Source organism: Chiloscyllium plagiosum, unplaced genomic scaffold (genome assembly GCF_037043375.1).
Source record: "Chiloscyllium plagiosum isolate Xiang-an unplaced genomic scaffold, Cpla_swu_hap1 HiC_scaffold_9, whole genome shotgun sequence".
Taxonomy (NCBI): domain Eukaryota; kingdom Metazoa; phylum Chordata; class Chondrichthyes; order Orectolobiformes; family Hemiscylliidae; genus Chiloscyllium; species Chiloscyllium plagiosum.
Genome location: NW_028270147.1, coordinates 82,671,797 through 82,697,508, shown reverse-complemented (window position 1 = coordinate 82,697,508; position 25,712 = coordinate 82,671,797). Strand labels below are relative to the sequence as shown.

Below are 25,712 nucleotides of genomic sequence, written 5' to 3'. Positions count from 1 at the left end.
AGCTTCTTGAGATATGCGAAGAGAAAAAGACTGGTTAAGACAAATATAGGTCCTTTGAAGTTAGAGTCAGGTGAATTCAGAATGTACAACAGTAGGGAGAGATTTTGACTCAGCAACACTGAAGGAACCTGATATATTTCTAAGATCTTGACTCAAATCCAGTTTTCTTCCTGCTTCCTGTAATCCATAGTTAATCTAAAAGATAAAAAAAATCTACTTCAGTCTTGAATATATTCAATGACCCAGCCTTTATTGCTATTTGGGATAGAGAATTCCATGGATCACTGGCTTTCTGAGAGAAGGAACTCCTCCTTGTTTCTGTCTGAAATTAGAGATCTCCTAATTCTAGACTCCTTCAGGAGGGATAACATTAACATCTACCCCATGAAGCCCCCCTACAAAATCTTATGTTTCCATAAGATCATGAGTTATTCATATCCACTTCAATGAGTCTAATGTTCTGAAGAAGTGCTATCTAATATAATAATTGATAATATTATCATATGGATATATATATATATCTGCATGTATTATGGAGTTTTTGAAAATAAATGTTTTAGAGTGAAGGACGCTTAATGACAGGAATTAAAATAGTGCATTTGTGAAGAATGTGAACTGCTTTTTGGGAGATGCAGTGGCTCCAAAGCTCTCAGAAAGATCACATGACCTAGCTCTTGGGGTGAGCTGTCTTTCTGCAATGAATAGGTCAGGAATCCAATTTAAATGGCTATCTGCTTCCAATGAAGTTAGATTTTGGATTCCTTGGTATTTGCAATCCAAGGTGTAGAGATTGGACAAAGAGTGAGCAAGTTTGTTCTCAAAGAATTAGTTTCAGAAAGTCAGAGTGCCCCTCTGGACATCTGAGGCATCCCTGCAGATTTTGTCCCAGTATAGAGTCAACATCAAGGGTTCCATTGGTAGTTGGGCATTAGATTTCCTTTGGAGATGGGGATCCAGTGCCCTTTCAGACAGTTAACTATGGACAGCGCTGTGTTTTTACAAAGTGCATTAGCCCTTGGAATGGTCTGATCGGTCAAGAAGTGTCAACAGGTGTCAACCTGTCAAGAAGTGCCAAAAAAAATCAACTAATATCTACAAATGTCCACATGCATGCATATGAATGAGAGAGCTTTTCTCCATAGAGTGCACATTGCAATGTAAATATTTAGGTAATATAATTACAGTATTTCTCACATTTGTGTAGGTATTCATGATTATCCAGTGAGTTGGCCTGTTAGGTAAAAAGAAAAAGAGTGGCAGGTAGAAGTAGGCACTAATCTAGCATTGGGGTGTTCAACTATAAGAACATCAAAACTGACCACAATTATTGCAGAACATTTCTTACACATCCTATCATTTCTTGAGTTATGCATGTCCAAACAGTATAGCCATAGCTCCAGATGCTATAAACTATTTTCACAAGTGGTTTCTATCTAATATTATTTCTTATCGCCATCTAAACTGATTCTAAATCTTGATCTTCATAACCATAGTAATTTTTTTCATTGACCTCAATCTATATTAAACACAGCTACCTATTCAGTTCCAGTCTTGGCCATTTCATAATTACAACTTCGAATTGATTATTTTTATATCCACAACAAAACAGCATTCCAGTCACAAAAACAGTCATTAATCAATGTTTCTTCCCACTGAACCAATCTTGGATCCAAAATGCCATTTTCCTTGCATTTCATTTTCAATTTTGCTGACCTATCAGACCTCGTGAAAAACTTCACTTGAATTCATGGAAATAATATCAAATGCAGTACTTGCCTAAAATTTAAAACTAGCCAAACATGACCTTTTCTCAATAAATCTCTGACACCATCCTTGATAAATCTGTGTCTTCCTACATGATTATTCACACTGCTCCTTGGAATTTCTTTTTCAGTAATTTGCCCATATCAAAATTAGAGTGACTGGCCTATATTTAACAGGACTATCCCATTTTTAAAAAAAGTTACATCTTGTATCATTTTTTGACAATTTTGAAAAAAACTGATTGCTAACCTGGTTCTTTGTCCTCTCCTCTCTTTCTCGTATGTAGCTAGAAACAATTCTTTCCGTCTCCTCTCGCAGTTTTGGGTACCGACCCAGCTGTAAAAAAAGAAATTTTTTTTTGTGACAATTTCGGAAGTGCATTCTTACCCATCTCTTGCCATCAGACACCTTAAAGTTTTTAAAAATAGGTTCATCGTACTCATCAGATTCCATGTAAATCTGCACAGAAAACCAATTACTCACAGCAGGCAAGTGAAACATGATTACGTTCTCGGGGATAAGCTATGTTGACATTACTAAAACAAAGCAAACCATAACATTCTTAGTAAAGGATGTTTCTCACAAACTCAGTCAAAAAAAATTATACAGCCAGAAATTATTCAGCTCAGTTAAGAGCTAACTGATGGACAAAATCCCTTCTAAGCTTTCAAACAGTGAGAACATGTAGACTAAATATAAACTTCTACCTTGTAAATATATGGCTTACTTGTGAATAGGTGGCTGGCTGCGAGTGTAAATGTACTCGGCATGCGGAAGCCTTTGGTAATGTTGTGTAACGCGCGGGAGGAGGTCACGTGATGCTCTGTTGCGCGCGCGGGAGGAGGTCACGTGATGCTCTGTTGCGCGCGCGGGAGGAGGTCACGTGATGCTCTGTTGCGAGCGCCAGAGGAGTGCGAAGAGGTCACGTGGTGCTCTGTTTCGCGCGCAAGGAGGTCACGTGATGCTCTGTTTCGCGGGCAGAAGGAGGTCACGTGGTGCTCCGTTTCGCAGGCAAAAGAAGGTCACGTGGGGTCGGACATCCGGGAACGCGAGGAGGCGGAGAATGGAGTCGGGTCAACAGTCAATCAGGAGACAATCCCACCTCGGTGATTGCATGGCGTTTTTCATTGTATAAAAGACTGGGGCAGGTACAGGAAGAGGTCTTACTTTTGGGAACTGACACACGTTGTAGTTTGTCAGGGACAGAAAGGTCTAGACCCAGAGCTCTGTATACTTTGTCCACTTACTGCTAATATAAACTAAGAGCGTGAGACCGAATATCTTCTCCTATTGCTTCATTTAAAGAACACGCAGGACTGGGCTCACACATAGAAGAAAGTAAGCTGGTAGATTGAGCCAAAGTCCAACAATTTGGTGAGCCTGACGTGATGAAGATGGAGAAGTGACGGAAAAGAGAGAAAAATAGAAACAACGGAGAACTGATGTCTGATGACAACAACAAGCGGCGCTGTATAAAAGGTCACCAGACGCCTGTTTATATCGAAGTTCTGCAATTGGAGATACTAAATTGATTGTTGTCATTATACTGCAAGTGTCGTAGTAATAGTAAGTGGATAAAGTATTGATATTATAGTACGTACAGGTTTAAAGTCCCGTGGGGTTAGAGTCCCCATAAAAGCAACAAGGTACGTACAGGTTTAAAGTCCCGTGGGGTTAGAGTCCGCATAAAAGCAACAAAGTTTGATACGTACAGGTTTAAAGTCCCGTGGGGCTAGAGTCCCCATAAAAGCAACAAGGTACGTAAGTGTGAGGAGGTTTAAAGTCCATTGAGCAGGATCTCATAAAAGCAACGCTCACAAATTTTGGTTTATGATGGATGTGTTGCAAGTTTTAAAAATTTTATTGGGGAATGTACGGAGGGTGGCAGAAAAGCCAGTAGTGTCTTGAAGACAGAGACGGTGGTGTCTCAGTGAGAGAGAGTCGGCAGTGGAAATCTAACGGTGACAACAAAACTGCGGATAAATCTCGCTGAAAGGGTCAGTTGCTCGGGTGTACTCCATACAAACTGACTGGCCACCGAATTTGTTTCTGATTGGGTGGGTTGCTCGGTTATATTATATCCAAACCAACTGACTACTGGACTGGAGGATTAAAAACAAAAATACATAAAATGGAAGGGGAATTTGATAAAGAGTGTGAGGAATACGGAAGATGTTCTTCCGATTTAATGTTGCCCGTAAAACAGCAGTGGGGTAAAGCCAGAAGTCAGTTAGTCAGTGGGCTCGCAAAGAACAAACAAAAAACAATGATGGAGGAATATGACAAGGTTTGGGAAGAATTACAAAAACAGGGCAAAGTCCCTAAAGATGAGGAGAGGAAGAAATTGTCGCCATGTTTAGGAAAAGCAGAAGAGCAAGCTAAACTAGAAGTAGAAGAGCACATGAAGGGAAAGAGAGGGTCAATATTGGTTAGAAGAAAGTGGACAAAAGAAGGCGGGGAGAAAGAAGAGAGGAGGATTCATCTGCACAACATGACGTTAGCCTGTATGGCAGTAGAAACATTACAGAAGAGAGTAGGTGGTACCTCTAAAACAAAACTGGCAAAGGAGACAGAAAAGGCAGGACCATCCGCGCCATTATATTCTAAATTGCCTGGGGTACAATCACCGCCCCTCCTATCCTGTAATACAAATGCCACTTATGTATGTTCAAGAAGGGGTGTTAGATGTGCAAGAAGTAGGAACAAGAGAATACAACGTAGTAAAAGACAGACTGGTGGAAGCAGTCGAAGAAAGCATCAGAAAAGTAGAAAAACTAACACTAGAAGCTGAACAGAGAGTTAAGGAAGCGGAGGAAGCAAGCAGGGTGATAATGATGCACAGCAGAAACAAAGAACAGCCAAAACAGGGGAGACATTCATCAGTGCAGGAGCCAGATGCTCACTCAACATCGTATAGTGCTGAGAATGAAAAGAGGGGAAGATTACATGACTCAGGTCAGTTATTGGATGATGGGTTCTTAGACAGAAGGAGAGATGTGAGGGAAGAACGAGATAGAGAGAAATTGGATGGGGAGGAGTCTAAAAATAGTACAGACATTGAGGACAAAGAATCCCTGACAGAGGATGACCCACACACTTACCCCACCACTTTGAAAGGCTCACTCACAATGCAGACCGAACATGACCCTCCACTGAAGCCCCTACCTGAACCAAGTTACAACCTGCGTCAAAGAGACACATTACAACAACCCATAAAGTATCAGCACCACCAAATGCCATTAATTTACAGAGGCTCTTATATGGGGGATGTTTCTCAGCCCTTCACATATACTGACATAAACTGCATCCTGGATAAAATGCCCCCACCCATGGAGGCAGGTGGGCCCTGGATGACTAAATTTTGCCAATATTCACTAGTTAGCTATGGGCGATTGGAGAGCATTATTGGGCAAGCAATTGAGTATGTGGGAAATACAGCAGATTGCAGCGTCTGCGGGGACCACCTTATTACCTGATTCGGACCCGTTTGTGCAGCATGCCACCTGTGTGGGAAGGGCAATGAGGGATAGATTCCCGATTCCACCGGGAGCGATGCACTCACTCACCTTCACAATGAAGGAGGGTGAGGATATGCCTGCCTTTTTGGCTAGGTGTAAGGGCACGTGGACAGATACTACGGGAAGCCATCCAGGGTCGGGTCAGCTACAGACCACGTTATTTAGAAATGCCATTATGGCAGGGATGCCTAAGGAAGTAAAAGAGGGAATGGAGAGTAATCCTGATATCCCAGGTTGTTCTACAGAACAGTGGGAAAAACACTTGACGCATCACATGAAGCGTTACAGGACAAAACAGGATGAGGATAAACAGAGCAACGAGTCAGCTCAAGTGCAGTTGCTGAAGTTACAGCTCGATGCAGCTAGAAGGAAGGCTAATGATACAAAGAAGGCCTCCCAAAAGACGACAAATCAGATGGTTCAGCGGCCATCGCCACAAAACAACCTGCCGAGTCTAGACCCAACACCTGATTGGATGCCACACTACCCTCACTATGGGGGCAGGCCTATAGGTGTTCCAGGAGGAATGCGTGGTAGAGGAAAGGGCCGCGGAGGACTCAGAGGTCAGCCACCCAACACCTGTTTTGAATGTGGCCAACCCGGGCATTGGAGAAGGGATTGTCCCATGTTCTGGGGAACCCAGGGAGGCCAGGGATCGATCCGAGGACAGTATGTCTGCTCAAGTCAGCCTCTTTTTCAACAGGCTGCTCAGCCTTATCAAGCCCCAAATGCAGCTGCAGCCCCGGTGCAAGGACAGTACCCCCAGACTATGCCGGAAGGGCAGGGGTACGAGTATTGACGGGGCCCGAGAACCCAGGGGCATGTGGGGTTGGCAGACCCCTATATACAAATGAGGGTAATGGACAAGAATCTGTCTTTTTTGGTTGACACGGGTTTCTACCATCACTTGTGATATACCTCGGTCAAACATGTCATCCTCCAGGGTCCAGTTAGTAGGGTTCTCGGGTAAACCAGAAAATCTGCCTTTGACATCGCCACTGATCACATCAGTGGCCGGACAGACCTTTCGTCACCAGTATATTTCATCACCTGCATGCCCTGTGAATCTGATGGGCCGTGACTTGCTGGTGAGATGCGGGGTCTCGGTTCTGTGTGGACCAGACGCACTAGTAGTGACATTTCCAAATGGCTACTCCGTCAACTGTTCCATGACAATGATTCACTCTGGATCCCAAATGGTGCTATCATCGGACACATCACCAATGGCAGAAGGGCAGTGGGCAGATATATACTGGGGACTCCTCGAACCCGAAAACAGGCAGAACAACGGCATACAGTCCTTATATAACCAATGGCGACCCTGGGTTCAGATGCTGCATCCCTATGCTCCTCCTGCAGATCCCCTTCATGTTACCCTATATTATGATAGAGATGATAATGAAAACTATCAGCATGGATTCTATCAGCACCTAGAAGGGACTCAATGGGATATTTCCTCCAGTTGCATTCTGCTAGGAAAAGAAGGTGTAGCGGGTGTTGTTGAACTAACTGCAGAACAGTTGGAATGGTATGAGATGTCTGAAGAAGCTATACCTCATGTCACATTGGCCGTGCATGCTAAATATCAGGCCAAGGATCTGGGACCTATGTCCAAACGCTTGATGGCGCTAACTGACTGGGTTTGGACTCAGTTACCCGGTTTATAATATTCATCATCAGAGGAAGCCTATAGAATTATGTACCAACTGACAAGGTACTGCTGGAACATAGGCAGATTGAAAGGTTTCATGGCAGGGAAAAAACAGACCATCCACAGGCTGCAGCAATGCTTGATACTCTACCAGATACCTTGTGGTCAGCAAATTCAACGGACGTTGGTCACTGCAAACACGTCACACCAATCACATTTGATTTAATAGACCACACTCCGATTTGGCAGAGACAATACTCACACAAACCAGAGACTGAAGGATTGAAGGATTGTTAGCAGCAGGGGTGCTAGAACCCTCCCAGTCAGCCTGGAACACTCCTATCTTACCTGTAGAGAAGCAGAATACAGGTAAATATGGGATGGCGCATGATCTTCGACGGATCAATAGTCTCATTTCTACTCCAACAGTTCAGTTCCAAACCCCTACACTGTGATGTCTGTGCTGACCCCTGACCATAAGTGGTTCTCGTGCACTGATCTGGCCAATGCATTCTTCTGTTTGCCCCGAGCCGATCATTTGAGGGACATTTTTTCGTTCACCTACAAAGACCAACAACTACATTACACAAGGGTCCCTCAAGGGTTTATTTTGTCACCTGGGGTGTTTAATCAGATACTGAAACAGCAGCTGAAGGATCTGACGCTCCCAAAGGGGGTGGTATTGATCCAGTATGTGGATGACATTCTTTTGGCCGCACCCGACCATGTTTCTTGTCTGGCAGCCACAGAGTCGTTGCTGCTTCACCTGTATAGCGTCGGTTTCAAAGTTTCACGGGCTAAATTGCAATGCTGCAGACAAACGGTGTCTTTTCTGGGTAGAGTTATTCCGCTAAGGGTACAGGGGTGTCTCTGTCCCATAGATCCTCCATTCTGCATCATACCAAACCAGTCACTGTAAAAGACATGCTCTCATTTCTTGGGTTGGCAGGATACAGCAGACAATTCATTGCATCATATGAGGAGCTCACTTTCCCTCTAAGGGCTATGGTAAATGAGCAAGGCATGAGAAATTTGTCGGCCCATTTGCAGTGGACCACGAAGGCAGACAAAAGTTTCATATCTCTTAAACAGGCCCTAACGCGGGCTCCTGATTTTGCAGTCCCAGATTACAAAGAGCCATTTTTCCTCGATATTTCTGAAAAATTACACACAATAAATGATGTTCTTTTTCAGAAAAAATGGGGAGGCAGGCAGGTGCTGATGTAAGTGTTACCCTTGACCCAATAGAGGACAGACACCCGCCATGTACAAGACATGCAGTAGGGGTAGCAAAAATTCTCCAAAAGGTAGCACATATAGTCATGGGCCATTCACTAATAGTACTGATGTATGCAAGTGTTACCCTTGACCCAATAGAGGACAGACACCCGCCATGTACAAGACATGCAGTAGGGGTAGCAAAAATTCTCCAAAAGGTAGCACATATTGTCATGGGCCATTCACTAACAGTACTGACGACACATAGTATAGTGGCCTATGTGAACTCAATAGCCTTTACAATGACGTCACTGCGGCAAACCAGGTTAGAGAAAATCCTGAATGCACCACATATAATTTTTACACACGAAGGAATTAACATGGCTGATAACCTGGGAGAAGGAGAGCCACACATGTGTGAAGAAAGGGTACAGAGAGACGCCAAAGTTAGGGCAGATTTACAGGCAATTCCACTAGTAGACCCAGAAGAAGTGTTGTTTACAGATGGTTGGTGTTACAGACATCCAACTGAAGGACTTAAAGCAACATATGCAGTGGTGCGACAGACAAGTGTGGGATTTGAGGAGGTGGTGACAGGAAAAGTGACAGGCAAAGAATCAGCCCAGTTGGCTGAATTATAGGCAATGATAACTGTGTTAGAATGGTCAGAGGGAAAAAGAGTAAATATCTACACCGACTCTGCATATGTGGTAGGGGCTATACAGGTAGAACTCAGTCAATGGATCAGGGCAGGATTCTTAACAGCAGCAAAAACCCCAATTAAACATGAAAAAGATATGAAAAGATTAGCGGAGGCCCTAATGAAACCTGATGAAGTGGCGGTGGTCAAGTGTAGAGGACATGATAAAGCAGATACAGTAGTAGCGAAGGGTAATCAGGGGGCAGACTCAGCAGCTAAGAAAGCAGCAGGGTATACAGCACAGTATATAATGATGCAAACAGAGAGAACAGTGTATGACCTGCTGCCCGCTTGCAATGCAAATGTGTTAATAAAAGAGCAGCAGAAGGCCTCTCCTCATGAACTGACAGTATGGATAGAGAGGAGCAACAGAGTCAGAAGGGATTTGGAGGTCACCGGACGGTAGACCAGTCCTACCCCCAGGTTTGATAGCTTCCATGCTCCAGGAAGCTCATGGGTTGACACATTGTGGAAAAACACAGATGCAGAGGTATCTGACACATTGGTGGCATCCGTTCTTGCCAGCAATGATTGAAAACTACATCAGAGAATGTAGAACGTGTACAGGATATAACGTGAGAGCAACAGTGAAACCACACGAGGGAAAATTCCCTCTCCCAAGAATGCCAGGTCAGGAAATAGTGATTGACTACACTGACATGATAGAGAGAGTAAACGGATACCGGTACCTTTTGGTAGCAATGGATGCATACACTGGTTGGCCAGAAGCGATCCCGGCAAAAAAGGAAGACGCAAAAACAGTGATCAAATTCTTGACAAACCAATACATTCCAATGCATGGGTTTCCAAAGAGAGTCAGGTCAGATAATGGCACACATTTTAAGAACAAAGACCTGCAAGAAGTTGAAGCAGCTTTAGGACTGAAACATGCGTTTGGAACAGTGTACCATCCTCAGTCACAGGGAAAAGTGGAAAGAATGAATCAGTCCATAAAAGGAAAAATAGGAAAAGTGTGTACACAAACAAAGTTAAGCTGGGTGGATGTCCTCCCTTTAGCTTTAATGTCCATTAGAAGCTCAGTAAACTCTATCACAGGGTTCACCCCGTACGAGCTAACAACAGGGCAGCAGTTCCCGGGATCGGGAGCTGGAATACAGATGTTAGAGGGGGGAGGAGACTCTCTAAGGTACAAACCTTACTATGACCAACTAACAGCTCTGGTGTCAGCTTTCTCCAAACAGGTTGGATCGGAAAAGGGGGATCTACAGAGCCAGGCGCCATCTACCACAGACTGGGTCCTGTTGAAGGTGATCAAACGGAAGTGGTCGGAGCCGAGGTGGACAGGACCTTATAAGGTGGTGGAGAGGACATCTCATGCGGTCAGACTACAGGGGAAAGGAGAAAGCTGGTACCATTGGACATGATTCGGAGATGCCGGTGTTGGACTGGGGTGTACAAAGTTAAAAATCACACAACACCAGGTTATAGTCCAACAGGTTTTAATTGGAAGCTCGTGTGTTTCCAATTAAACCTGTTGGACTATAACCTGGTGTTGTGTGATTTTTAACTTGGTACCATTGGAGCCAGTGTGCAGCCACGGAACCGCCAACGAGAACTCTAGAACAAAAAAGAACAGAAAAAGAGTAGAAGGGTCTTAAACTTTTAATTTTTGCAGGAAGAGGGTTCTGGAAAAAGGGGGAGAGGTTCTCAAAATCCCCAAGGAAAGTTTTTTTTTGGAGAGCATAAGTGAGGACAGGACCGGAACACAAGAAGAATTTGTTTAAAACATATAGGAAAGTTGTGTAAAGGATATAATGTCTATCTCTGTAAGCAGCTCACATTACCCTGGGCTGTTGAGGTTGGGAGGTTTTGCTATTATTTTATGTATAAGTGTTATGCCGCTGTTAATAGGGGTATTAACCACGAGGGACAAACACACAGGCGAGGGCGGAAGTCCCAGGAACAAAAGATCAAAAGGACAAGAGGCGGACAAATGTTTAAGGGAGGCGGGGTGCCAGGTACACATCAGACATGATAGAAACCATGGTACAACATACCAGTTTGACTTATGCGAAGTAATTGATTGTGGCCAAGATACAGGGAGCTGGAGGGAGTACGATGTATATCTTTGCTTCTATGCCATTCACTGTGACCCATGCCCGTCGTGGGATAATGTATTAACATGGACTGGGGTACGATGGACCCCCAAGAAGTCGTCACCCTCAGATAATAGATGGAACATTCGAGACCATGTGAGCCTGACAAAGGGGCAACTCGATCATTCCTCAGAGCTAAAAAATCCACTTTTGTTAACCCTGACAAAATTCGATATTAATCCTAGTCCCAAAGAGGTACAGATTTACTGTGAGGGTGATGACAGAAGCTTTTATTTTGTAATAGGTGTAGATCAATCTGGAGTGGATAACATGGGATAAGTGAAGGTAACCTTAGCGGACCCTCCTACGAGCCAGCCACAAACTGAAAACACAAGTATGGTGGTAGGACCAAGTTCAGGAGTCATGGTAATAGACCACAACAACCTCACGAGAAGGGACATTATTAAATTAGCCACCGGCTATGGGGATAAGAACCTATGGCTGGACTGGATGACAGCGACCGCAACCTCAATGAATATGAGTAATTGCGTCGCGTGTTCCTCGGCCAGGCCAACCCTATTTACTACCCCAGCCCCATTGTTCCCTAATATAGACCCAGCAGGATTTCACTGCATGATGGCCCTCACCATGCAGGCGGACCCTCCAAATTGTACCACCTTAAGTGCTATTTTCCCACCTGTAAAGAATTCCCGTTACCTCCAGTGTTTACCCCAAGGGCCAACAATTACACTTGTTTCACTCGAAGGTCTAATATAATCTTGGGAGACATGCCCGCTGACTGGTGTCAGGACACGATTGATGTAACCGGCTGGCAGAATGCTAGCACAATGGTTTGGGCCAGAGCTGATCTTTTTTGGTACTGTGGAGATAGAACACTGCATATTAGTCTACCTCCAGATTGGTCTGGAACCTGTGCAATGGTCAGGTTAGGGGTAGAGATGGAAATGTGTTGCTGGAAAAGCGCAGCAGGTCAGGCAGCATCTAGGGAACAGGAGAATCGACGTTTCGGGCATTAGCCCTTCTTCAGGATTCCTGAAGAAGGGCTAATGCCCGAAACATCGATTCTCCTGTTCCCTAGATGCTGCCTGACCTGCTGCGCTTTTCCAGCAACACATTTCCATCTCTGATCTCCAGCATCTGCAGACCTCACTTTCTCCTCAGGTTAGGGGTACCCTTATTCCTCTTAGGAGAACGATAGCAGGGAATAAATCCGTATACACGAACACGCAGGGATTTGTTTGATGTCACATCTGGCTCAACCACTTACATAGATGCAATAGGTGTTCCCCGCGGTGTACCTGATGAATATAAATTGGCAGACCAGATAGCAGCAGGATTTGAGAATCTCCCAATTATCGGTGCTCTATTCCCAGTCACGCCAAATAAAAACGTCGACCAAATTAATTATGTACATTACAATGTACTCAGGCTAGCCAATAGAACTAGAGATGCAGTGGCGGGACTCTCTGAACAATTGGCAGCGACCTCATTGATGACAGTACAAAATAGAATGGCTTTAGATATGTTGTTAGCGGAAAAGGGGGGAGTGTGCTCTATGTTCGGAGACCAATGTTGTACGTTCACCCCCAACAATACGGCACTTGATGGCTCGGTAAACAGAGCCCTGGACTACTCAGAATCTTGTCTGAAGAAATGCATGAACATTCAGGTATTGACAACCCTCTAGGAGGCATTTTTGACTCATGTTTTGGGAAATGGAAAGGATTAATTGTGTCTGTGTTTATGTCCCTCATTGGTATGATCCTTGTGTTAGTGTTGTGTGGATGTTGTTGTATCTCCTGTATTAGATCTTTGTTGAACAGGGTAATCATTACAGCAATTGAAGGGAAGGCTCCCCCGCCCTACCAGATGTCACAAATGGAGACGGAAACCATGGCTCTGGCAAGAAAGGAAGACTATGCATCGGAGAGCGAATATGATGTATAGAACTGGTTTGTTGGTCTCATTTTTATAAGACCAAAAGGGGGACTTGTAAATATATGGCTTACTTGTGAATAGGTGGCTGGCTGCGAGTGTAAATGTACTCGGCATTCGGAAGCCTTTGGTAATGTTGTGTAACGCGCGCAGGAGGTCATGTGATGCTCTGTTGCGTGTGCGGGAGGAGGTCACATGATGCTCTGTTTCGAGCGCCAGAGGAGTGCGAGGAGGTCACGTGGTGCTCTGTTTCGCGCGCAAGGAGGTCACGTGGTGCTCCGTTTCGCAGGCAAAAGAAGGTCACGTGGGGTCGGACATCCGGGAACGCGAGGAGGCGGAGAATGGAGTCGGATCAACAGTCAATTAGGAGACAATCCCACCTCAGTGATTGCATGGCGTTTTTCATTGTATAAAAGACTGGGGCAGGGACAGGAAGAGGTCTTACTTTTGGGAACTGACACACGTTGTAGTTTGTCAGGGACAGAAAGGTCTAGACCCAGAGCTCTGTATACTTTGTCCACTTACTGCTAATATAAACTAAGAGCGTGAGACCGAATATCTTCTCCTATTGCTTCATTTAAAGAACATGCAGGACTGGGCTCACACATAGAAGAAAGTAAGCTGGTAGATTGAGCCAAAGTCCAACAACTTTCATGCACAACACAGAATCAGAAGTTTCTCCTTAAATACAGGTCTGCTGGTGTCAGAAGTTATCAGACATTTACGATGATCATTATATCACACGTTAAGTATACTGTTGATTTTATTTGTTGAGGACATTTGATAGTGAAGCAACAAATATTGTTAAAATTATACTAAGTTGTGAAATCTTGAGGTAACCAGATTTTTCAGCACATACCATGAGCTGACATTTAAAATAGAAGTGGTCATGTCAACACTTTATTTGTGCTTTCCCCTTATATCTTCCTGAGGTTGTTACTTATTCCAGAACAGATGGCTAGGAATTGTGTAAATAATTTATATATGTGCCATAAGTATAATTAAGTTTTATTACAATAAATATTAACTGGATAAAATAATACTAATGAATGGAAAAGTAATCTCTGGAACTAGAACAACCAGAGAAATGATGTCTGACTTGAGACTCTTAGCTACTCAAGTTCTTCCCTTGGATATCCTGTAAAACAGGAGCTCAGGGACTGCTGTTTTCACTCTAAGTAGCTGATCACTGATGAAAGAATCACTTTAAGAGTTCAGAGGGTAGCACTGAGGAAGGATTGTGGTGCATGAGCTCATTACTAATCAAGCAATTCTAAATATCATTAATGAAAGATATGTACTGGTCAGTGGGAATTGGTGAATCATTAATCTTTATTATTTAAATTTGACAGTATCCATATAGTAAGGACTAATTATCAAAATTATGATTGGCGGCACACAGCAAGACAGATAATATTTGAAAGACCATTATCATGTTGACTGCTTCCATGTTCAATGCTGGCACATACCTCTTGTACCATATGAGTGATGATGCAAACTGTATTTCAAAATACTATAGGAGATATTTGACAGATGTACAGACGGTAAGATATCTGAAGGACAATGATGACATTACAGCTTGAGTGAAGCCTTGGACAGTTAATGATGTTAGCTGAAACTGCAGGCAAGAAAACTCCAGTTTCAAAGAAGAATTATCACCAAACCGACAGTGCATTCCTATGGAAGTGAACCCAAGGACATAACAAGTACTTTAATGAGAGGTGGGAAGGAAACATTAGCAGAGAAACCCCACAACACTCCAGCAACAAAGAATATAAATGCTATATAAGGCTGTTGGTGTCATGGGATGAGGTTAATAAGAATGTGGAAGTGAAATTAAATGATCTTTTATGACCTAACTCAAGAATTGGATATATATACATCAATTAGATGTTGTACAGTGCATTCTGTCATTATATAGTATCAGATAAACTTTAATTCTTTTGACGCTGCTTAAGAGTTGTAGTGTAAGGGGCTTACTATACATTTGCTCGAAGAGTATCTACTGAGTACATGCATCAGATCACATGTACTGCAGATCTTGAACTGCTGTAGCTGGATGTGTAGGTACATCCACAATGATGTTAAGGAAGGAGTTCCAGGATTTTGATCCAGTGATACTGAAGGAACGGCGGTACAGTTTCAAGTTAGGATGGCGTGGTGGGAAATCTGCAGTTGGCATTCCTCTCCAAGTGGCTGCCCTTGTCCTTCTAGATGATAGAGGTTGTGAATTTACAACTAAAGGATTCATGGAGAGTAACTGCAATGTATCTTGTAGGTGGCACACACTGCTACCACTGTGCATCGGTGGTGAGGGAGTAAATGTAGGAAATTGTGGATATGGTGCATCTAGCAGGTTGCTTTGTCTGCATGGTGTCAGCTTCTTCAGTATTGTTGGAGCAGCACCCATCCAGGCAAGTGGAGAATATTCAATCACACACCTATCTTGTGTCTTGCAGACAGTGGAGGGGCACTAGGGGTTAAGGAGGTGAGTTACTCATTGCAGAATTCCTGAGTGCAGGACCTACTTTAATAGCCACAACAATCATATGGCCATTCCAATTCAGATCGTGCCAAATACTAACTCTCAAGAGGTTCTTATTGGGGATTTAACAATGATAATGCCATTGAATGCCAAAGGTCAATGGTTAAATTATTGCTTGTTGGAGATGGTCATTTTGCTTAGCATTTGTGTGGCATAAATGTTACTTGCCATTCCACAGCCCATGCCTGGATGTTACCCAGTTTTGCTACACATGAGCATGAATTGGTTTAGAGCCTGCTTTGAAATCTGAGGAGTCATAAATGGTGCTGAATAGAGTCACAGAGGTAGTCAGCATGGAAACAGACCCTTTGGCCCAACCTATCCTTGCTGACCAAGTTTCATAAACTGAACTAGTCCCATTTGCCCTTGTCTGGCCATATCCCTCTAAACCTTTCCTTTCTATATACCTGTCCAGATGTCTTTCAAATATTGTAATTGTACCAGCCTCTACCACTTCCTCTGGAAGCTCATTCCATGTACGCATCACCCTCTGCGTGAAAAATTTGTCCATCACGTCTCTTTTAAATATTTCCTTTCTCACCTTAAACCTATGCCCTCCAGTTTTGGCCTCCCTTACGCTGGGGAAACATCCCTGGCTATTCACCTTATCTATAGCCAAGATCTTTTCCCCAGGGTAGGATATTGTGCCATCAATGAACATCCTAACTTCTGAATCCTATGATGGAGAGAAAATACATAGATGAAGCACTGAACATGGTTGGGCCAAAGGCACAACCCTGAGGAACATCTGGACTGATATGTTACATCAATACATATTTATGTAGCCTTGTACAATTGCCTCACTCAGTGAGGCACTTTAAAGTATCCCAACTGCTTGACAATGATTGGAGTGAGGAATGTACTAGGCTATAAGATCATCGACTGTGGTGGTATATAACCCATCAAAGTTGACAGCCTAAAATTCCTCATGAATGTCAAAATTTGTGGTGCACAACCTGTTCTTAATTTACGCTTATCAATGCTGGTAGTGCAATTTGACAGAGGTTTTAAGGACAATTTAAACCACTAATTACAAGATTTATTAAATTCACTTTTACATCTTGACTACACAAAAATAACAGTTTAAATAATTTCTTAGTTCTCATCATTGAGAATTTGGCATGCTACCACAAGATGGGGTAAACCAAGAACTCAGGCTTCTGCCTTGTCAGCATCTCATCGTTAAAAATTGAGTCACCACAGAGAGCAAGCTTTTGAACAAGGTACTGCTTTCCAAGTGAGCAATAAGGAATATGCTGTACAGTTCCTCACCCACTATGCTCTTTACCAATCTTGGATCTCCAAATTTACAGAATTCCTCTCTGATGCTGGCGCAGGAGAGTAGAAAGGAAAACGGACCTGTGCACTTACTCACAATCTGAAATACACACTGGATCTATATATGACTTTTTCATGCAATTTTGTTTAAAACTCAGGTGTCAGGTTTACAGTGCATTTTGCAAGCCACTATGGAGTGAAGAGTGGATGGGAAGGCAGGCTGGTTAGATGACCTGCCTCAATTCTCCAACATTGCAGTCCAGTACCTATTTGTTTGAAGGCCCAGTAAACCACACCTAATACACCCCAATCATTCTTCATGCTCCAGCAAATCACCCCTGCTGCTCCATGCCTATCAGATCACCTTATGCTCACTATATGCCTACAATGTTATCTCCATAGTTACTCACTATGCAGGCTCCTCTGGAACCATGCGATAGCTTTGTGTATTAATTTTAGATCATTTGAAAAAGTTAAACCTCTGACAAGTAAATAATAGCCTGAATTCAACCATATTATCATTGATAGCAGTAAAAAGTATTCTCCTTGTTTAAGTCCTACTACATTTGGAAACAAACAAGTTACATAAGTCATACTCTTTGCTATAACTTCTTACAAGTGTCAATACTTCATCTGCTGAGTTGAAGCCAATAGCAGTCACAATGGTTACAGCTGTCATAACAGAAGCTGAAACTGACAACAGAATAGTGCACCATTGGCATTTCAAAGCAGAATGCCCATCAGTGAAGAGGAGCAGATGCTGACAAATTTTTCAACTTTCAAAGTAGAGTGTTAGCAATCATAGCTGTCAATTGATTGAAACCTCAGTACAAAATATGGCAGAAACTGACAGAACTTTTTAACTGACACAGTGTTAAGACATTCCTGCTTCAATCAAAAAGATATGAAAATACATGACAAAACCTACATAATGGGGAAAGAAATATAAGAATCAACTTACTTTTGCAGGACAGATTCCAATGATGAATCACTGCATTAAAAACACATCCACATTACATTGGAGCATTACTGATATTTGAAGATGTCAAAATCTTCAGCGGGCTTCTTCCTGGGGTCAGAAACTCTCCAGGGAGGTGCATTTCTTTGGGGCTTTCAAAAGGTATACACGACACACAAAATAGTGTGTAGTAGAAAGACAATTGTCCTGTACTCCTCACAACCTCAGAAGAGATGCAAGTACATTTTGTGTCCAGGATCTTAACAATCTGCAAAACTTATGTGGGGATGAGAAGCTGCAGGACAAATATTTCTCACTGGAAGTAGTAGTTCAGTATTGGAGGATCCAATTTACACCTCCACTGAAAGATAAAAATCCTGCCCATGACCTTCAATACTCTTTTTCTTGGAGGCTGAGTATGGCTTTCAAAAGAAGCAGTGTATTTTGTAAAGTTACTAGCATATTAAATTAAAATGCAATACATGTATAGAGGATGGCAGCTTTCTCGTTACCATTTGCTTCACCATGCAGCCTCATGGACATTCTGCATGTTTTCACAGAAAAACCGTAGCAGTGCTCCCCGATTATAGAAGCAGAGGATTTTATTTGCAGACTACATTAAATTCTAAGTGAAGTAGCAGATAGTGAATGGACTAGCATAGATACTATAAGGTACTTTCAATGCCATGGAAACTAATTCAAAAAATATTACATGCAACCAGGCATACAAATCTGCTATCACATTTAGCTTAAAGTTTGGAAATAAGAAATTTCCATAGATACAATGAAAATGTTACATCTGCACTTAAAATAATTCCACTTGACTATTAGTGTACTTGACAATCTTTGGAGTTGCTGTTAACATTCCCAGACAAGTATGGGAAAGATCAGTGCTATTAGCATAGTAATGGAGCTGATGGTATCTGAAAGACTAGAAGTGATCAGATAATTATAACAGAATACAAGACAAACATTAACAGTACTGGACAATAACATTAGAAAATCTCAAATGATACTTTGATTTTCATGTGTGTTAGTTGAGCATGATTAATTGCATTTAATTACTTAATCATAATTGCCGTGACTAATAAATATTTCAATCTACTGTCAAATGAGGTTATACCAATCTATAACGTTAATAATTAAATAGAAAACTTGAGAAAATTATTAGCTGAACGCTAACCATTCTGCCAGTAAGATGTTTCATGACTTGCCATGTGGTGACGTGAACAAATAGTATGGCATACAGTACAAAGATTCACAGCATCTTATAGAAAATCAACTCTCAGTTTAGAAAAAGGTAGTGTAATACAAACTGCTTCATTCAACGTAACTTGGCATTAATCTCATTGTTTTCAAAAATAACTACTATAAGTTAGTCTAATTGTATTGCTGTTATTATACAATGGTTAGGTTGTGAGGTAAAACACAAAAAAGATTAACATCCGCATGTTGTGACACAGCACACAAACATAAAATATTGAACTTCCGACATCAAATATTGATCCAAATTCACTGATTAGTAATTTGGATACTTAAATATATAAGAAAACTGATATTCCATTTCCCAATAAGATATTAATGATTGCAAGCATCAAGCTCCCAATGACAGATATGACTCGTACAATGTTACTGGACAGGAGGATAAGCCTTTTATTGAATGTTAAAATATTTGTTTTAGCAAGATAAAACATGAAAAATCGAAGCTGCGTAATTTTAATTTTGTTACCTTACAACTACACTGTCTAACTGTATGTATTAATTCTTGGATAACCAAATCCACACACTTCAGGCAAGGCTCCTTGAGTTTCACAATCTGTTTCTTCACAATAGTTTCAAAGGCCATGTCAGGGGTAAACAAACCTGGTCTGTAAACATTAAAGACAAACACAAATATCAATCTTGACACAGATGTCACGAAAATGACATTGCACATTAATCCTTTAACAAAACTTCCAGTCTTCCAAAGCAATCATTGAAATTATTCAGAGTATAACTCTTATAATACTGAGAAAAAGCAGAATAATTAAGAGAAAATTGAACCCAAGATAAATAAAGTCAGACCTAAATAAAAGTTCAAATATCAGCTACATACTGTGATAGAAATCTTAATATACTTGATCGCATTTGTAATTATCTTACATGAGATCAGTAACTTTTAAAAAGAATTTAAAACTTTTAGTGCTTAAATTAAAGAAGCATGCCACAATATTTACCATTTTAATGAAACTGTTTTACTGTACAAGAAAAAGGTGACTGAATTAACACAATATTTTGTAAACATTTATTCCATAAGCATAAAAGTCTCAAAAGGACATTCTTGGTTCTGCTTTCATTTCCACTCAAGAGCTCCCTTATACATTATAAACTCTTGCAGGTTCCTTCAATTCTTCTTGGACCCAACAACAGTTCCCAGGAATTCACTTTGATTCTCCTCAGTACTCCCATTATTCTGAGGTATGCAATTTCTTGGGGTCCTTTCATTAGCATCCAGTTGATCCTCTCCCTCAGCTTAAGCAGTTCATGATTGTGGACATTCCAGATCTAGCAAGGGTTTCATTGCTTTTTTGCTCAATGGCCAGAAAGCTTCAGAAAACATCCCTCATTTCTAATTCCTCTTTGCTATGGTCAACAACTTCTGCCAAATTCTCCTTTTGTTTCTTAAAGGTGTTCCTAGGTTCTAAATGCCTGTTTCTTAAGAAATCTCACACACAAAATTGAAAGATAAAACCTCCCTGTAATCCATCGTCATGGCAGCATGGCACACGTGGAATGCCTCACAGAGATGTAAACAAAGTTACCTTTCCTTCAATGAATCCTTCTGTTTCTGGAATTCACATCAATAATTTATATCTCTAATAGAGACAACTGTTGTCATCTCATCAACAAAATATGACTCCCACTGCGTTATATTTTCCCACTTCTAACTGTGACCTTATTGAGTAAATATAAGCCACTTTTTGAATTGCAATTACATTAGATCAGGTTACTAATTCATTACCAGATCGTCTTGTATTTAACATCTCAAACTGCAAATTAAAACCTGTACTCTTAAAACAAGTGAATCATGAAATTAGACAATTTTGTCCGCAGCAAACATTATACAATTGCTTTACATCCAGAGAACACGTTTGTCTATTTTTCAATGTGACAAGACAGATAAATGTATATCTGTTCATTTGAAAGCTATGAATAAAAACTGGAGACTGATTACAAAAACTTTTATTCAAATGTGAACAGTGTTCCTACTTAAATTAGGAAACAGTATACCTTCTGTTCCATAGTTAGAAAAGTAAAATAATACACTGCAATCAATTCTGCCGATTTGGAAAAGAAGTACTTAAAAATAAAAACTCTAAAATAACAGAACTCATTGCAGCGAGCAAATCTTTGGATAATTTCTCATTACCAATGTTGCTCTAATCAATCAATTGGTTTAGCACGTCATTTTTTTCAAATAATCACATCCATCACACATGAAAAAGACAGGGTCAAAAGGATAATCACATGAAACCATTTAGTTTTAAACAGTTTTGGCCAAAACAAGACAACAACAGTGAACGCACCAGTTTTGGAGTTAATTTAATCATTTAGTTCTTTTCAATAGTTGTTTTTCCCAATTTGGATAATTCATGGTAATTTCAATCACGGGCAAAGGAGGAATCATGTGTGAACTCTTTTTAACAGAAGATTTTTGATACAGAAAGCTAGATTCTGTAATCATGAAATTACATTCTAATTTTAAATGTCTTAATCCTGAAATACAATTCACAAGAATTAAATAAATGTAAATATTTCAATTCAGCACATCATACTTGTCAGATAACAACATTACACACCATTATCTAAGTCAATATAGCCATGTGTTAGGTGGTGAGATTGGCAGAAACAATAAGGAGTTCAAAATCTCAGGAATAATGCTGCAAAATTTGATCGTGCATTATCAATAGTTTGATTGCCTCTCTGGGTTTAAAAGAGCATCTTTACCACTGGTAAGGACCACACTGTGTGGTTGTTTAAGTAGGTCATCAGTAAAACACTGAAACAGTGTACTGAAAATATGCAAAATTGGAAATGACTCCGTGTATTGTACAGCATTCAGCAACAGGAAGTGTATTGTGATCTAATACGGTCTGAAGGAATGCCTGAGGCACAAGTGAATGAAGGAACATATGATGATAAGGGTTAAAGTCAAAATCCTGCAGTCGCTAGAAATCTTAAACAAATACAGGGAATCATGGAGAGAGAAACACAGTTCACATTTCAAGGCCAGTATGACTCTTCTGAATTGAAACATGTTGGAATTTTTTACAGTAATTTTTACAGAGACAAAGGGCCAGTGCAATAAACAAAGAGGTTGTTATTAGTAGAGAAAATAAAGAAAAATTAAAATAGGTGTAAATTAAGGTGTGAAAGGGAGAGAATTGATCCTCTATACTTAGAGCAAAGTACACAAGACAAGGCTGTAGGGTGTGTGGAGGGGCAGGAGTGGTGAAAAGGGAGAATAAAAGAAAAATAGAGAACACATGTTTTGTGGTCAGTTTCTGAAGTTACTGAATTCAATATTGAGACCTTGAGACTGTAAAGTGCCTAACTAGAAAATGAGGCCCTGTTCCTTGAGCTTGCATTGTGCTTGATCGGAACATTGCAACAGATCCATGACAGAAATGTTAGCATGAGAGCAAGGTATTTATTGAAATAGCAAGCAACTGAGAGGTCAGAATCATTCCTGCAGACAGAGCAGGAGGCATTTCGCAAAGCAGTCACACACTTTGCATTTACAAACTATTGTCATTTCTAGTAAACAATGGATGTACCTTTTAGAGAGTGTGGTTGACGACAATAAAGCTCGTACTAAAAGTGTCACTCAGACTCTGCTTAAATGTAGTTTAACAAAGGGCATTCCTCCAACATTATTTAAAGGAATCAGCAACAATTTTCATGTTAATTGCAAATTAACTTATGCTTATGGTTGCAGAATTAGAAAATTGGATGTATGTATAGCTCTTTTACATCGATGCTGTGGCACATAATGAAGCTTTGGTTCTCACTTCACTGGTGATGTACAAACTGCTTGCTACCAGTCATGGGCATTACTGTTCGCCTTCACAGCTAGTCTCTGAGGTACTCATGAAAACTACTACCTGAAAGCAGAACAGGGATGTCACTGTCAGCATACATTAAGGTGACTGGCTGTGAACACCTTCATATTGGGCTCCTTTTACATGGCAACAGGAGAATCTCCAATATTTGACAGTCTGCTGTTCACTGATATGTAACTTCAGTCTGCAAAGTGAAGGGAAATGCACCTTTTATAGACAAACAGGTAGAGCAATCATTTCGCTTTACCAGGCTTTCCCATGAAACAGGATTTCACTGATTACACATATATAGCTGTACAAGTACTGAGCTAAGTTCACAAAAGGAAGTACAACCTCAAAAAGCTGTATCCCCTCCATGTCCTGTTTGTCTGTCACCATATCAGCATTCAATTCTGTTTTCCCTGCTCATAAAAAAGGATGTTGTGAAATTTGAAAGGGTTCAGAAAAGATTCACAAGGATGTTGCCAAGTTGAAGGATTCAAGCTAAGGAGACATGCTGAATAGGCTTGGGCGTATTTTCCCTGGAGTGTCAGAGGCTGAGGGGTGAACTTATACAAATCTATAAAATCATAAGATGCATGGATATGGTGAATAGCTAAGGTCTTTTCCCCAGGATAGGGAAGTCCAAAACTAGAGATCAGAGGTTTAAAGTGAGAAGGGAAAGAGCGGCAACTTTTATGCAGAGGGTGGTGCGTGTATGCAATGAGCTGCCAGAGAACGTGGTGGAGACTGGTACAATTATAACATTTAGAAGGCATATACCCATCCAGATGAATAGGAAGGCTTTAGAGGGAAATGGGCCAAATGCTAGAAAAAGGGACTACATTAGTTTAGCATATCTGATTGGCATGGACGAGTTAGACTGAAGGGTCTGTTTCCATGCTGTACAGCTCTATGACTCTATGTCATAAAGATCAGTGCCCAGGAACTTGGCAGCAGTCATGAGGTCTTTATTCTGCACTAGCTTGGTGCTACATCAGCACTTCAGATACCAGGAGAAACAAAAGAGAAGTTAGGTAACAGGAGCCATGCATTGACAACCTGGTTAATGGTCCCAGTTCACAATGCAGGCGCATGAGGGCAGCATGCATACGACAAGAAACTGGCTACCACATAACATGCAATCAGCACACAATCACGTTGCTTTGTGGACCACTGCAGAGGATGCCTTCAGTTTTCCCCAGAGGAAGTGCCATTTGTCATCATGGCATTGGACTCCTAGTGGAGAAAGTAAGGTCTGCAGATGCTGGAGATCAAAGTTGAAACTTTATTGCTGGAACAGCACAGCAGGTCAGGCAGCATCCAGGGAACAGGAGATTCGACGTTTCGGGCACAGGCCCTTCTTCAGGAATCATTCCTGAAGAAGGGCCTGTGCCCGAAACGTCGAATCTCCTGTTCCCTGGATGCTGCCTGACCTGCTGTGCTGTTCCAGCAATAAAGTTTCAACATTGGACTCCTAGTCCACAGACCCAATATTTTTTAAGTCGTTCTCTAATATGCACAGTCAACAGCAAATTTAGCACCACACTACAATCATGGTTAGATGCACAGGCAGCATAAAGTTTAAGTGCTGTTTATTTCAGAAGGAATAGATGCAGGTGATTAGCTCATCACAATTCCAGTGCTGATTTACACACCTGACTGAATTTTGCAGCATTAGCATTTGGGGTGGAGAAATAGAGAGATCTGGGCTCCAGATCAGTAAAAGTAGAAACAGAGATCAATTTCTGGAAGGATAAATGTGAAAAGTTCTATTAAGCTTATACAGGATCTGAATTAGGTCACACATGAAATACTGTGGAGAGTTCAGGTCTCTAGATACAAAAAGGATAGTGAGCCGCAAAAGAAGGTGCAATAAAAAAGGTCACTGAACCCGAAACATTAACTCTGATTTCTCTCCACTGATGCTGCCAGATCTGCTGAGCCTTTCCGCCAATTTCTGTATTGCTTACAGAAAAAAAAAATTGGATTTATACCAGAACTAAATGGTTTTAGCAGTCTGGAAAGATTGAATAAACGGTATCTTTTCACTCGAAGACTGAAGGCTGGGGGATGGGCTCATCAAGGTTTTAAAGTTATGAAACAATTTAATTGAATAAAAGTCAATTCACATGCAGGAGCAACCTGAACATTTGCCATAAACATAAGATATTCATTTATAAATCAGCAACAACCTCTTCACTTAGAGTGGTTAGAATGTGGAACTTATTACCACAGAGAGTAGCTGAGATGAATTGAATAGATATAAGTTGGATAAGCACAAGACGAACGAATGAAAGGACAGGATTACACAAAAAAGAAAAGGAGGCTGATGCGAAACGTAAACATCAGTAGAGAACTACTGGGCTAAATGCCCTGTTTCTGTCCTGCAATATACTATGTTATAACACATGCAATCTGAGAGATTGCTTCCAAAGTAATGTCTCTTCTATAATACTTATCTTGCCCATGTGTTCCAATCTTAATAGTAAAAGCTGTAAAGAATACAAGTGAAGATAGCATTGATTTCTTTCTTTTAGCAGATGAATATTGCTACTATTGTTTATCCAGATTACTCCTGATTTAGAATATTGGATTTAAAATAACAGGCTGTGGTGCACGTATATAATTTGATTTTCTTCTACTTAATCAGTTAAAATACATAACTTTCATGGAACTGTTCAACAATAGTCCATAGAATCAACTTGCCTGATACCATGGATGTTCTTAATAGCATAGCTAATTTCTCGCCGCAGCTCCTTTTCGTCAAATTCCATCTATAAAATTGAAAGAATATGGTCTTCCACATCAGAAAGTGAGAAACAGTGACATCAGCAGCCATCTTATGGAATGCAAATAAAATAAAGTTGCCGTCTCTTCATTTTGAGTTTTCAAGTTTTAAAAATGCACATATTGTGGTCACTAATTCTAAGCTTTGAAACAATGAATCAAAAATATTGAAGTGAAAATTTTAAAAATGTTAAAT

General features: G+C 41.1%; 1 protein-coding gene across 2 annotated transcripts in view; it reads right to left on the bottom strand.

The window, feature by feature from the left end:
• The window catches only part of LOC122554598 (dynamin-3-like), a 215,331-nt gene that overhangs the window by 114,741 nt on the left and 74,878 nt on the right, over positions 1-25,712 (bottom strand). For both annotated transcript variants that reach the window (XM_043699882.2, XM_043699891.2), the window contains exons 9-11: positions 25,436-25,503; positions 19,375-19,513; positions 2,014-2,100 (exon numbers count right to left, since the gene is read on the bottom strand). In XM_043699882.2, coding sequence (XP_043555817.1) covers positions 2,014-2,100; positions 19,375-19,513; positions 25,436-25,503 — 294 coding nt within the window. The remainder of the gene's footprint in view (positions 1-2,013; positions 2,101-19,374; positions 19,514-25,435; positions 25,504-25,712) is intronic.